The 13856-nt window shown below is 40.5% G+C and overlaps 1 protein-coding gene and 1 long non-coding RNA gene across 2 annotated transcripts in view; one reads left to right on the forward strand and one right to left on the reverse strand.

Annotated features, from left to right (window-relative positions):
* Positions 1–3908, forward strand: LOC123378995. The gene is made up of 2 exons (XR_006582838.1): positions 1–218; positions 3834–3908. It is a non-coding gene; the product is annotated as an uncharacterized LOC123378995 (long non-coding RNA).
* PSMA5 (proteasome 20S subunit alpha 5) overlaps positions 3799–13856 on the reverse strand; it is a 24538-nt gene continuing 14480 nt past the window's right edge. The window contains exons 6-9 of the mRNA XM_003990402.4: positions 13667–13725; positions 12681–12783; positions 11581–11667; positions 3799–4050 (exon numbers count right to left, since the gene is read on the reverse strand). Coding sequence (XP_003990451.1) covers positions 3973–4050; positions 11581–11667; positions 12681–12783; positions 13667–13725 — 327 coding nt within the window. The 3' untranslated portion in view covers positions 3799–3972. The remainder of the gene's footprint in view (positions 4051–11580; positions 11668–12680; positions 12784–13666; positions 13726–13856) is intronic.

The following is a 13856-nucleotide window of genomic DNA, read 5'->3' on the forward strand; positions in this document are numbered from 1 at the left end:
CTCCTCATTGGCTCGCGTCGCCTCCGGCTTCGGGGGTCCTGGATTCGGATGCCAAGATGCGGGACTGATTGGCTGGAACGTGGCAGAGACGGCTGAGGTCATCCCCCCCATCGCCCGGCGTCTCCGGGGCCGGGCTTCCAGAGTTAGCGTAGGAGCTTCCCCCACCCCTCCCGCGTAGCCCCCCTCTCTTGGCGCCCGGACCCACTCTGGAACCCCAGGTTGGGGACTAGGTTATTCCCCCGTCTTCCCCACAGACACCCCTAAAATTCCTTTCATTGCGGCAGCGCCTGGAAAATCTCTTAAGGGAATCCCTGAGCTCGCTCAGCTGGAAAAAGGGGGCTTCGTCATGAACCGGTGCTTCAGGTTTTTAACCCTCGAGTACTGGAGCACTCATTGTCTAATGTAGCAGCCTTCTTGCTGCCAAAAGAGGTAAATGTGAATTGTGTGGGCTAGTCCTACGGAGGCAGATAGACATCAGGACATCCGTGACTCATGCAAGCTTGAAGAAGAGTCCTCCACCATGTATGGTCTCACTCACTTTCTTCTTCTGCAGGGAGTTAGGCCAAAGGTAGAATTGCTCATTGGTTCCCCCAGAGTTACAAAGTAGCATAGAATCAGGGGCAGGTAAAAGGGGCAAGAGAATTACCCAGTGCTTACTTTTAGACAATCATTGCATAGGTGCATGTTGTCTTTACCAAAGTGCCCTAACCCTGCGGTGAGTGCATTGCACAAGTTTGGTTTTCAGTGTATAATGCCCCCTAAATCAGCACCCTGCCTTTAATCAATAAAACCCCCATGCTGTTTCCTTTATTGAAGAAACTGCACACTTAACTTTTAGAACATGCAGCGCAGGTAAAACCTGTTTTTAATCTTTACTGGCTCCGTCCCTTCAGAATGCCAGAAATTGTTCAGTAGAAAAATGTAGCAAATAGATACAAAGTCTGCAAAATGTTACACCCAGATAAAGCCACTAAAAACTACTTTTAACTATAAACTGGACGTAAACCCAAATGAGAATATAATATTCACTGTAGAGCAAAATGGTGCAATGCACCCAACCCAATGTTTACATTAAAATCCTATTCATGTTAATTTGCAAGCAAAAAGATTTACAAATTTACATTTTTTTCCCAACAACCATGATAAGACCTGAGAAGTGAAAAATAATTTTTGAATGGCATTTGAGCAGGGTGGTGAAATCACTAGAATAGTCTTCCAAGTTCTCAGCTGCTGAAATGACAAAGCTCCATGAAAACCGGTGTACAATTTGTTCCTTTCTGTTAATTACCATGTGTCAGATTATTTTTTAAAATACAGATTATTTTTTAATCTATGCCAACTATGGAGTAGATCACAAGACAGTCAGTTCCAGCAGCATGTGATTAGCTGGGGAAGAAGAGGGGCTATAGAGGAATATTTCTTTGTTTGGGTGACACAAAGATGAATGGTCTATTGTCTTACAGCCCTGAAAGGAAAAAAGCCAACTCAACAGTGCCATCTCCTGGAGAAATTACTAAATCCACTTTTAAACTAAGTAGTAAATTGTAATTATGTGCACCTTCACTTTTGAATATATTGCTTTTAGTTACCATATGCTTACAAAATATATATTTCCTTCCTCTAACTCTACCAGCTTCTGGGGACATGGCATTTTGCATATGGCACTGAGGAAGTGTTTTGAGTGAACAAACTGTTCTGGTATTTTACTTTTCTCTGACACAGGCACTAAATACAGAGGTTGCACTTTATCTCCCTTGTGAAATACTGCACAGAAGATCTTACCTTACTTGTAGGACTAAAATATATAGATTACTTATCTCAAAACTGTACTTTCCTCCAAGATACATTCTATAGCAGAAAGATGAACAGAAAAGTTACACATCACAAAACTATTGCTTTTCCTAGTGAGATTATTTCTGGTTCTGTTTAAACTGAACACAAGAAGTGTTGTAGAAAGTTTTAAAGTTCTACAAAAAAAAAAAAAAAACCCACAAAGTTCCATCTCTTTCAAGAATGCTGAAATCCTTTTAAGAATTCTAAAGTTTGAGGGGCGCCTGGGTGGCGCATTCGGTTAAGCGTCCGACTTCGGCCAGGTCACGATCTCGCGGTCCGTGAGTTCGAGCCCCGCGTCGGGCTCTGGGCTGACGGCTCAGAGCCTGGAGCCTGTTTCCGATTCTGTGTCTCCCTCTCTCTCTGCCCCAAAAATAAACGTTGAAAAAAAAAAAAACAATTAAAAAAAGAATTCTAAAGTTTGAGCTATAGAGGGTATGAAACTTACTGCCTCACCAGTTGTATAAGGTACAAGTAACACTGCCTGGGCAGTAAGGAGGAAAATAGTGTAAGCTGAGGCTATGGGAGATATGCTAAGATCTATTTTCCCTTAAACAATACCCATGATTAAGAGACACAACTCTCACCCTAAAGCGGCACACTTTGTGCATGAACCTACACAGAATTAAAGGGAATGCTGTGGTCTAGTTCTCCCCATGAGAAGCTTCATGGGAGCACAGACCATACTGTTTTCACAGCTCTATTCCCAATGCCTAATACATTATTACTTGGCACATAGGAAGTAAGTACTCAGTAAGTTTGTTAGATTTAAATAAACAGAAATTACGATAGGATTTTTCGGTGGCATTTTCTATCAGGATTTGATAACTGGTGAACATGAAATGAATCTCATGATTATCATATTTAAAAAGTAATCTCTACACTCAACCCTGAGATCAAGAGTCCCATGCTCTACCGACTTGCGCCAGCCAGGCATCCTACCGTGTATTTAGTAACAGGGTTAAAATAACCGTAACAGTCTCCGGAACATTGGTGACAATACACTCTGGTTCCCTACTCTCCTTATGTGTATATACAGGGCAAAAGTTTTCTTCCAAGTGTTTCCAGTCATTGTAATTTCCAAAGGCATATAAACACAAGTATCTGTGGTTTTTTTTTGGGGGGGGGGGGGAGGAGAGTTGCCTGGAAACACAGTATGAAATTTAGTATGAATTCAACCTACTCAAATAATCATAACTTATTTTGACATCATGGACAACTGCCTACAAATGTTAATGAAGATAATACACAATTCTGCCTTATCCACATATGGATTAGCCAGTCATGTTGTAGATAGTGCAAGTACATTTCAAATCTCAATGAGATTTCCCTATTACTTAGAAGGTGTGTAGGCTTCAAGGGACCTGGCATTGTAAAATCAAGAGTTGATGATTTGAAACCAGAAAATCTGAGTTCAAATCCCAACAGCTTAATTTTGTGTCCACGGACACACGGCCTTAGATTCTTTATCTGTATGATGACATCCATTTCATATGGCCATTTTGGGGGCTCCAAAAGATTCCTTAAATAATTTCAATGAGTCATAAGATGGCAGCTCTTATAGTTCTTCTTATCTTCATAAAGTGAAAATCTCTTTCCAAATTATCTATCAACACACAAGAACTGAGACAACATTGTAGTTGGCTTAATGAACTACAACCCTCAAAACATGTTAACATCTCCTTCATATAAGAAATAGCAGCAAAAATACCTATTTCATCAGGTGAAACTATGGCACTGAAATGGATTCGCAATGGTATTAAGATCTTTAAACCATTGCGAAGAGTTGGACAAGCTTAAGTTCATTTGCCAACATCAAGGGATTCATGAGATAGTTGATTCTGTTGTAGACAGACACTAAAACAATTTAGAATAGATACTCTGATAGGATAGGGATATTAGTACCACTATCCTTTTTGTCCCCTAAAATGAGCATTTCGAACAAAAGACTGCATTAGAAGAGAATACTCTATTAACAAATTTTAAATTTTTCTTTATTTCAGAACTGTCTTTATGTACAGACATCATAAAAAAAATGCACATACACTGGAGATTTTCCAAGGAACAGGAGCTGGAAATAAAAGTTAAAAGCATTTAAGAGAACTGAAATTGTCCCAGAGAAGTTCTGAGGATCATGCTTCTTTAAATGTCCTTGATAACCTCTTCAAGTTCTTCCTTTGTGAACATGTGGAAATTCTGGCCGGGCTGCACCGTGGCTAACTGGAAAGAAAGCAGAGAAGGGTTAATGAGCTGGGCTCGATTACCCTGCTGATAGCACTAGCATGGTCAGGAGAAGCTGTGTTAGTGATGCAGCTGTTCATTAGGAACTAAGGGATCTGCTATCCAAGGGATATCCTTTCCAGCCACAGGTTCCTAAAATAGCTCTCTGACTCCCAAATAAAAATTCTTATTGACCAAGTTTTCTATTTTGAGGTTAACAGACCACATAGCAGTTAACCAAATGCCTGGTGTCATTGTCATTTCTTGACACTACTTCAACAAGGATCAGAAAAGCAGCAGCAAATTACTTGGGGTCAGTACTTTTTCCTTAGAAATATATGAAAAGTGTGTTTACACGCTTGGAAGTGAAGCTTGTGTGACCTTTGCTTCCTGGCCACCCTGTGTTTTAATTTTTATCGGTAAAATGGGGATAACAATAGCACCTAATTCATACAGAAGTTGTGAAGATGTGTTAATCTGTGTAAAGTGCTTACAACACTGCCTAGAACATTATAATAAGCACCAAATAATTACCGATTATTATTAGGTATATTATTTTCTTTAAAATTTTTCATAATGCAACTTAACAACAAAGTCTGTTTTAAGTTCATTATTTTGAGAGACAAAGAGAAGAGAGAGAGAGCGCATGTGCACATGTGTATGCTCACAAGTAGAAGAGGGGCAGAGATAGAGAGAGAGAGAGAGAGATACAGAGCCAGACATTAGGCTCGATCTCATGAACCATGAGATCATGACCTGAGCCGAGATCAAAAGTCGGATGCTCAACCTACTGAGCCACCCAGGTGCCCCTGTTTTGTTTTTTAAAAGGACTAGCCATGAAAATAAAAGGATTCCATTAGCACCAACACAGGAAATCAGTTGAGACTGACAAATATTAGTTATAAATAGCAGTCCAGATAGAATCTATTTAAACAATAAAATACGAGGGTCAGAAGACAGTTTCAAATTTAACTAAAACTACCAAGTTTTCTATCACCTCTGCTGATAACATAGTCCCATGTTTTGGGGGCCAATACTGAGCAATAGGTGCCATTTGACATTTGCCTAAAAAGCGGTTGTGTTGGTTTTAAATTTCCTCCTATTGCCTTTTTCTTTAGACTTTACAGTTAAACATACTAGGGTATTTTTGGTAATATTCATTACTGATATTTAACATAATCTGAAACTTCCAGAAATAGCATAATCCAATTACATGATGTTTATTATTTGCCGCTTCACCTACAGGAAAAACACAAAAAGACTACTAACATTTTAAAACACCTGAAGATCTGATCTGGGAACAGACTTAAAAAAAATGTTCTCTCAACAAAGCCTGCAGTCTCCACTAGATTCTCCCAACAAAAGATCTATCCAATTACACAAAATGTCAGAACACATATTTATAAAATACATGTTAAACATTATCATTCATGTCCATATAGACCATGGGCTCTATTCCAAGGAAATTAAAATAATGTTATTACTACATCTTTCAAAGACGTGAGGACAGAGACACAAGGTCAATAAAGCAGAGAAGAGTGAGGGCCTACAGAATTTTTTTGTCAAGTTGCTCACAGCTCATAGGCTAGTCTTCCCAAACCATTTCAGGGGCTAAAAACAGAAACCGGGAAAGCTCTGAATAGAAAAGTCTGATAGAATCTGGCTGTAAATTGGTGCTAATAAGACTAGACCCAAATACTGCCTTTAGGAAGGTATTCACTCATCACTAGATGAGTAAAAATAACCCCTTGCATTTGCATCATGATAAACTTATTTACATAGGGAATATGAAAGATACTCTTCTATTTATCTTATTCTTTCAAAAAGCTCTGTGAGACAGGTGAAACATTTTCTTTCATTAATTCAATTAACAATGAATTATTAAGCACTTATGTACTAGTTATAATTGTACTAGGCATTAGGGATCCAAAGATAAAGAAAATCTCTTTTATTTACTAAGGGTGCTGGACACCAAATGCTTTTAATGCCAGGTGTTATAAGAGAGCTGAGCATATGTAGAGGCACAAAGGAGTGATCTAGGGGGAGTCAAGAAAGGTTTCAAAGAGAAGCAACTTTTGAGTTGTGTCACAACTCAAAAATGGGTCACACAGTGGAGAACCAGAAGAGCAGATGGAATGTGCACATGTATAAAGCATGCAACAAGAGGCTATATTTGCAAAATGAAGTAATTCTGAATGGCTAGAGCAGAGACTGCATATGGGAGGAGATAAAACGGGAGGCGAAGTAGGAAAGACAGTATACTATAGTGGCTAAAAGTACAGGACCCCAGGAGGCACCTGAGTAGCTCAGTCGGTTAAGCGTCTGACTTCAGTTCAGGTCGTGATCTCACAGCTCGTGGGTTTGAGCCCCGCATCAGGCTCTCTGCTGTCAGCACAGAGCCTGCTTCAGATTCTCTGTCCACCCCCACCTCTATCCCTCCTCCACTCTCTTGAAAACAAGTAAACATTTAAAAAATTAAGAAAAAAAAAGAAGTACAGGGCACAGGAGCGCCTGGGTGGCTCAGTCAGTTAAACATTTGACTTCAGCTCAAGTCAGGTCAGAATTAGCATAATCCAATTATATGATGTTTATTATTTGCCGCTTCACCTACAGGAAAAACACAAAAAGACTACTAACATTTTAAAACACCTGAAGATCTGATCTGGGAACAGACTTAAAAAAAATGTTCTCTCAACAAAGAGAGACCCCATGTTCACGATTCATGGGTTTGAGCCCTGAGCGGGCCTCTGCATTGGCAGCTCAGAGCCTATAGCCTGCTTCAGATTCTGTGTCTCTCTCTGTCTCTGCCCCTCCCTCACTTGTGTTCTCTCTCCCTCAAAAATAAATTAATAAATTAAAAAAAAGAAAAAGTACTGGACCCCAATCACAGCTGGGTTCAAATTTTGACTCCATCATTTACCACTGTTATTTTGAGCAAGGTCCTACCCTCTCAAAGCTTCAGTTTCCTCTTTTGTAAAATGGAAATAGGAATACCAGTCTGAGAGACGTACCGTGAGGATTAAAAGAAACAATTGCACGCAAAATGCTTAGCAAGGTGCCTAACAGATTAAACATATGACTTAAGAACAGTAAATTATCATACCATGAAAGAAGTTTGGGATTTATCTTATATTTTTTTAAAAAATTTTTTTTTTCAACGTTATTTATTTTTGGGACAGAGAGAGACAGAGCATGAACGGGGGAGGGGCAGAGAGAGAGGGAGACACAGAATCGGAAACAGGCTCCAGGCTCTGAGCCATCAGCCCAGAGCCTGACGCGGGGCTCGAACTCACAGACCGCGAGATCGTGACCTGGCTGAAGTCGGACGCTTAACCGACTGCGCCACCCAGGCGCCCCGGGATTTATCTTATAGATGTGAGTCAGAAAAGATTTCTTTTTCAAATTTTTTAATGTTTATTTTTTGAGAGAGACAGAGCATGAGAGTGGGGAGAAGGGCAGAGAGAGAGAGGGAAACACAGAATCTGAAGCAGGCTTCCAGCTCTGAACTATCAGCACAGAGCCCAACATCGGGCTCGAACTGAAGGACCATGAGACCATGACCTGAGCTGAAGTCGGATGCTTAACCGACTGAACCACCCAGGTGCCCCCAGAAAAGATGTTTTCAAGTGGAGAACAATCAAGACTAGATATGTAATTTAGAAAATCAACCTCAGTAAGCACAATGAAGGAAATGGAATGAAATGAAAGATGGCAAGGCTAGAGGCAGGAAGACTAGTGAGCAAACCTCTGAAAGGATACAAGGCAGGAGAAAATTGAGTGCCTGAACAAAAGAAGGCACTGGAAGTAGGGATGGAGAGGAGGCACTGATATGACAATTATTTACAAGGGGGCAAAAACAGTGAAGGGAACAATTCAGTGAAGGGAAAAAAAAGGGAAGCCGAAGTCTGCTAGGTTTCTACTGTGAACGACAGGTATGCATACCGGTAGCATCATCAACTAGGATTAGAAGGGCAGGAAGATGAAATGGTTTTCAGGAAAGATAATGTTTTGTTTTAGAATTGTCAAAAATTTGGGGCACCTGGGTGGCTCAGTCGGTTGAGCGTCTGACTTCAGCTCAGGTCATGATCTCACGGTCCGTGAGTTCGAGCCCCGCGTCGGGGTCTGTGCCGACAGCTCAGAGCCTGGAGCCTGCCTCGGATTCTGTGTCTCCCTCCCTCTCTGCCCCTCCCCTGCTCATGCTGTCTCTCTCTGTCTCAAAACAAAAACATTAAAAAAAAATTTATAGAATTGTCAAAAATTTGAGGAGTCTGCTTCAGAAAAGTCAGATAATAGGTTTAAAAAGTGACCACGAAATCTGACAAACTGGAGTTAACTTAGCAAAATAAGGAAAGTCCCAGGGAAATATTAAGACACTAACAAATGGTAGCAATTGAGGAATAAATGAGGGGAGAAGCAGTGAGGACAATGGATATAGGTTCTCTTGGGAAAAGACCTAGTAATAAAGATTACAAAAAAGGATGAATGGAATAGCGCCCAGCAATAACATGTAACAGACTGATACACACGAGATGAATTTCAAAAATCATTATGCTGAGTGAAAGAAGTTAGACACAAAAGAGCACATACTGTGTGACCCATTTATATGAAATTCTAGAACATGAAAGACAAATCTATAACGACAAAAAGCAGATCAGTAGGAAGGAACGAACTAAAAAGGGGCATGAGGAGACTTTTTGGGATGGTAGAAATGTTCTATACCTTAATTGTGGTAGCAGATTATACATTTGTCAAAATTCACTGAACTGTATACTTAAAATAGGTACATTTTACAGTATGTACACTATATCTCAACAAAGTGGATTTTTTTTTAAGACAGGATACGAGGTAGAAGGAGGAGTTAACAAAGGTGTGATTTGTTTTGTTTTTCTAAAAAAAGATGCAGCTTGGAAATTTTCCTTTTTTGTAGAGAAGGACAGGCTGGTGATCCAAGGGACAACTGGTAGAGCAGGGGCCCCCAAATGCCTCACTTTCTCAGATTGACCATCAAAATCACCCAAGGAGATTTCAAAAGTACAGATTTCTGGACTTCATTTCCAAAGACTGATGGACAGTCAGATTTGGAAACTATCAGAGTACTGGTGGAGTAAACTGTCTTAGACAAGTGAAAGTGACCTTTTTTAATGCAAAAATAACTAAGTCAGGGAGTAATATAGTTAACGATAGAGCATGGGGGCTCCTGGGTGGCTCAGTTGGTCAAGCATCTGACTTCAGCTCAGGTCATGATCTCACAGTTCGTGCATTCTAGCCCCACATTGGGCTCTGTGCTGACAGCACAGATGGAGCCTGCTTGGGATTCTTTCTCCCTCTCTGTGTCCCTCCCCCACTCACGCTGTCTCTCAAAAATAAACATTAAAAAAACAATGAGAGAGCATGACTGAGACACATCTGATGCTCTTTTCAAAGCAACACTGAAACTGAATGAGCTAAAAATCTATGCAGTTTCAACTGAACCAAGCAGACCTCAGAACCTGCATTGTGAAATCAACAGAGCTATCTCTGAATTACTCTGAGGTAGGAAGAAGGGGGTAGTTTTGGCAGAAATGCCAAGACCCGCGGTGCCTGGGTGGCTCAGATGGTAGAATGTCCGACTCTTGATCTCGGCTCAAGTCGTGATCTCACCATTTGTGAGATAGAGCCCTGTATCAGGCTCTGCTTCGACAGCAAAGAGCCTGCTTGAGATTCTCTCTCTCCCTCTTTCTCTGTCCCTCATCCACTTGCTCTCAAAATAAATAAATAAACATTTAAAAAAAAAAAAAGAAGAAGAAGAAGAAAAGAAATGGCAAGACCCTATCTCATTCAGTACCAAACACCCCCAAAGTACCAGAAAGGAACTGACAAACTCCCTCCTAAGGGTCAGACCGAGAGTATCACTGTTACTAAGAAAGTGTAAAAATAGTATTTATGTAGTAAGTTTTTCCATTTCTATTCCAAACTCCTCTTCTCCCTGTTACTGCTCAAGAAGTAACCCCTCTGTCCCCCCACCTCCTCTCTCCAATTCCACCCACGCTTTCCCAACTTTAGGCCAGCCCCTTGTTTTGGCATTCAAGTTTGCCCCTTTCACTGCAGCCTGTGGAAGCTAGCTGGCTCTAATGGCAAGACATTTCTCAGCCCTTAACCAGCCATCCTTCACCAGGGATTAACCGAAACATACATTTTCTCAATGCACACTGAGTACAGCTGACATAATTCTGGTAAGCGCTGATTGGCTTAATTACTGATTTGTGATTACAGACACAGTTGCCTTTAAAAACATTTTTAATTGAAATATAATATTATGACCACTATCTTGACCTTTTTTTCCCCTTCTTTTACTTGAGAGAGAGACAGAGAGAGACAGAAAGCGAGCAAGCAGGGGAGAGGAGCAGAGAGAATCTTAAGCAGGCTCCACACTCAGCACAGAACCTGACACAGGGCTCGATCCCACAATCCTGGGATTGTGACCTGAGCTGAAACCAAGAGCCAGACGCTCCACCGACTGAGCCACCCAGGCACCCTGTACCCTTTTTCCCCCCAGCTTTTCCCCTTGTTTTTAATGTTTGTTTGTTTGTTTATTTATTTATTTATTTATTTATTTATTTATTTTTTTGAGGGACAGAGACAGATCATGAGTGGGGGGGGGGGGGGGGGGGGGAAGGCCAGAGAAACGGAGACACAGAATCTGAAGCAGGTTCCAGGCTCTGAGCTGTCAGCACAGAGCCCAACACGGAGCCCGAACCCACAAACTGTGAGATCATGACCTGAGCTGAAGTTATACCCTCAACTGACTGAACCACCCAGGTGCCACCCCTCCATCCTAACTTGTGATAACAATCTGGTAATCGAGCCTCCGCTAGTTTTTTTTTTCCATTAGTATTTTAACGTAGCCCAGCAGTCCTTTTGCTTATCCCAGCCTTCCTTTTTCCCTGTCCATAAGGGAAATATGGGAAGGAAAACTCTTCCAAATAGTTCCCACTTGCCTTAACTCTACTGTTGAATTCACCCACTCTCAGCAGATGATCTAACATTCACCAGGGAAATACAGGACCTCTCTCTCAATTCACCTGCAAACCAACTCACTTTTTACTCACCATTATCTCCTTCTCTCCCATCTACTCTTAGCATCCTAAATAAGGGCAGTCAGAATCTGGTCCACAACTCTCTGGTATCATCTCTTGCCACCTCACTCACTACCTTACATATATCTTGCACCCCAGCATCCAGAAAACCCTCAAATTCTCCTTTACATACAATGTTATTTTATATCTTTGAGCCTTTGCACATGGCTGTTCCCTCTTCCTGGAGTACCCTTCTCTTCCTTTCTCCAGCATCACCTCTTCCAGGCAACTTTCCTAATGTCCTAGGATAAGTTAACATGTTTTGGGGACAGTCCATTCTTATTACTATTATAGAAGTATTGGAGCTTCAAAGGATAGCAATAACTTCTTAAGGGCTGAGCATACAAAATGTGATTATCTCCATGGGAGATATGGGAGCTATGATATCTGAATAAAAAACACAAGAGAAAAATACCTCTATATTAGTTGCATTCAGCTTCTCCTCCATTACTTGTTTGAGGATGATGAGTGAAGACTTGATGGCTTCTTTCAGTGTCATAGACTTGAAACAAAAAGGGTAAGAAGAGTAGCCATTATGTAATTCCTCCTTCCTTCAAAGATTTCCCCTATCTCCCTGAATGATGTAGCAAATATTACTAAATCAAGCAGCTTAGTAAGTACAGCAGTGCATTACCAGGTATCTCTAGAATTCAAGTAAACAGTAAATAAGTAGAATACATTTATTCAAAGTTTCAAGTCTTATTTTGAACCAGATCAAAGTCACCAACTTTCATATTAAGTGATCTTTGAAGAAGTGGAAAGGGCTACACTTCTCTAGTTATCCTCTTTTAATACAGAAACAAGATAATATTGGGAATATCCTATGATTCACAACTCCCAAATGATCTAAAAAGGTAGCCCACTGGTTTAGTAAACCTGCTCTTGTAGTACCGTGTTTTGAACCCATGAACCCAATTTCTTCCACACATAAAATCAATACTATCAGGGGTAGAGGGGAGTAGACATCTCTGTGTGAACCAGTAAGTAAGATAGGCTTCAACCACAACAAGTTACCCAAAGCCAAGTCTTCCCATCCTACAAGATAAAAAATGCCAAATGTCTACTTGCTTTTAGAGCCAGACTAGGAAATATATCTGTTAAGTAAAGCTTTCAAGAGAAAGGGTAAACAAACTGAGGTCATCTATACCATGGTACAGCACTCAGCATTAACTACTGATATGTGCAAAAATACGAATGGATCCTAAAAACAGCATTATTGAACAAAAAAGGCAAATGCAAAATATAAACTGTATGACTGCATTTATAGAAAGGACAAGAACAGACAAAACTAATCTACAGTGGTAAACATGGTTGAAAGGGAGGAAGAGAGTGAATGGAGAGGAAATAAGCATTTCAGGGAGTGATGGAAGTGTTCTCCATCGTGTTTTAGGTGGTGGTCACGAGGGAGTGTACTCCTAGAACTCCTAGAACTGAACACTTAAGGTCTTCCCATTTTATGTAAATTATACCTTGATTTATAAAATAATAATAAAAGTTGTGAGAGTACTCAATTACCTTGTGGTAAACTTCTTGCAAGGAGCTCTGGGCACCCTCTGAAGCAGAGCCAATTGCTCGAGCATCACACTGTACAAAGGTCCCAGATGGGTCCATATGAAACCTGCAAAACCCCCCAAAAGAAGGGGGTTACAAATGCTTAAGAGTGGTGGCATTTTATGTAACAAGTATCTCACTAAAGCATATAAATGCTTGGCCCTGCAGTGGAAACTCCGCTGAAATACTGAGGTACAGGTCCAAAAGATGTTGTATGCCTAGAGAAACCAGATTTTTTTTTTTTTAAGTTTATTTAAGTAATGTCTATACCCAATGTGGGGCTCAACTCACAACCCCGAGATCAAAATTCACATGCAAAGTCACATGCAGCTATAGAAACCAGATCTTTTATTTTATTTTTAAAGTTTATTTATTTTAAGATAGCAAGTATGCACGAGCCAGGGAGGGGCAGAGAGAGAGGTGAGAATATCCCAAGCAGGCTCCATGCTAAGCATGGAGCCCAATGCAGGACTTAATCTCAGGACACTGGACCATGACCTGGGCTAAAATCAAGAGTTGGATGCTCAACCAACTGAGCTACCCAGGCACCTGAAACCAGATCTTTTAAAAAGTGTTTAAGAAAATTAATTCATTCCTCAGAGATTTAGAAGTATAGAAGATATAAATATGGCACTTGTGTACGCCTATCTAAATAATATTTGAGGAAAAGGAACAAATCAGCATTCTAAAGCAAAGCTCTAAAACACACCCTGACTATAGTAACAAAGTTGCTTTTAATTCTTTCCAGAATCAGCAGTGGTTCCAACAGGCAAGTTCTTCACAGAATGCTTGTCTTTGTATAAACAGCACAGAATCACTGAACTTTAGAGTTAGAAGCCCTTCATTTTTTATAATTCTACAATAATCCTCTTAGTTTAGACAACCAGTCCCCATCCCAAATTAAAATAATTCTACAAAAAAAGAAACAGGAAAAAATGGCAAATTCTTACAGCTGGGGTCCTTTCTCATCAACTCCTCCAAATAACAGTGCTACTCCAAAGGGACGAGACTAGAACCAAAAAACAAGAGGTATTAAGATAAACAAATGGCTACTGAAGCAGGAGGTAAGAGGGGCTGGGAAAGGTATGTTCAGAGGACAAATGTCCTAAGTCCCTTAGAAGGAAACTTGCCACAAACACC

This window comes from Felis catus, chromosome C1, assembly GCF_018350175.1.
Source record: "Felis catus isolate Fca126 chromosome C1, F.catus_Fca126_mat1.0, whole genome shotgun sequence".
Lineage (NCBI taxonomy): Eukaryota > Metazoa > Chordata > Mammalia > Carnivora > Felidae > Felis > Felis catus.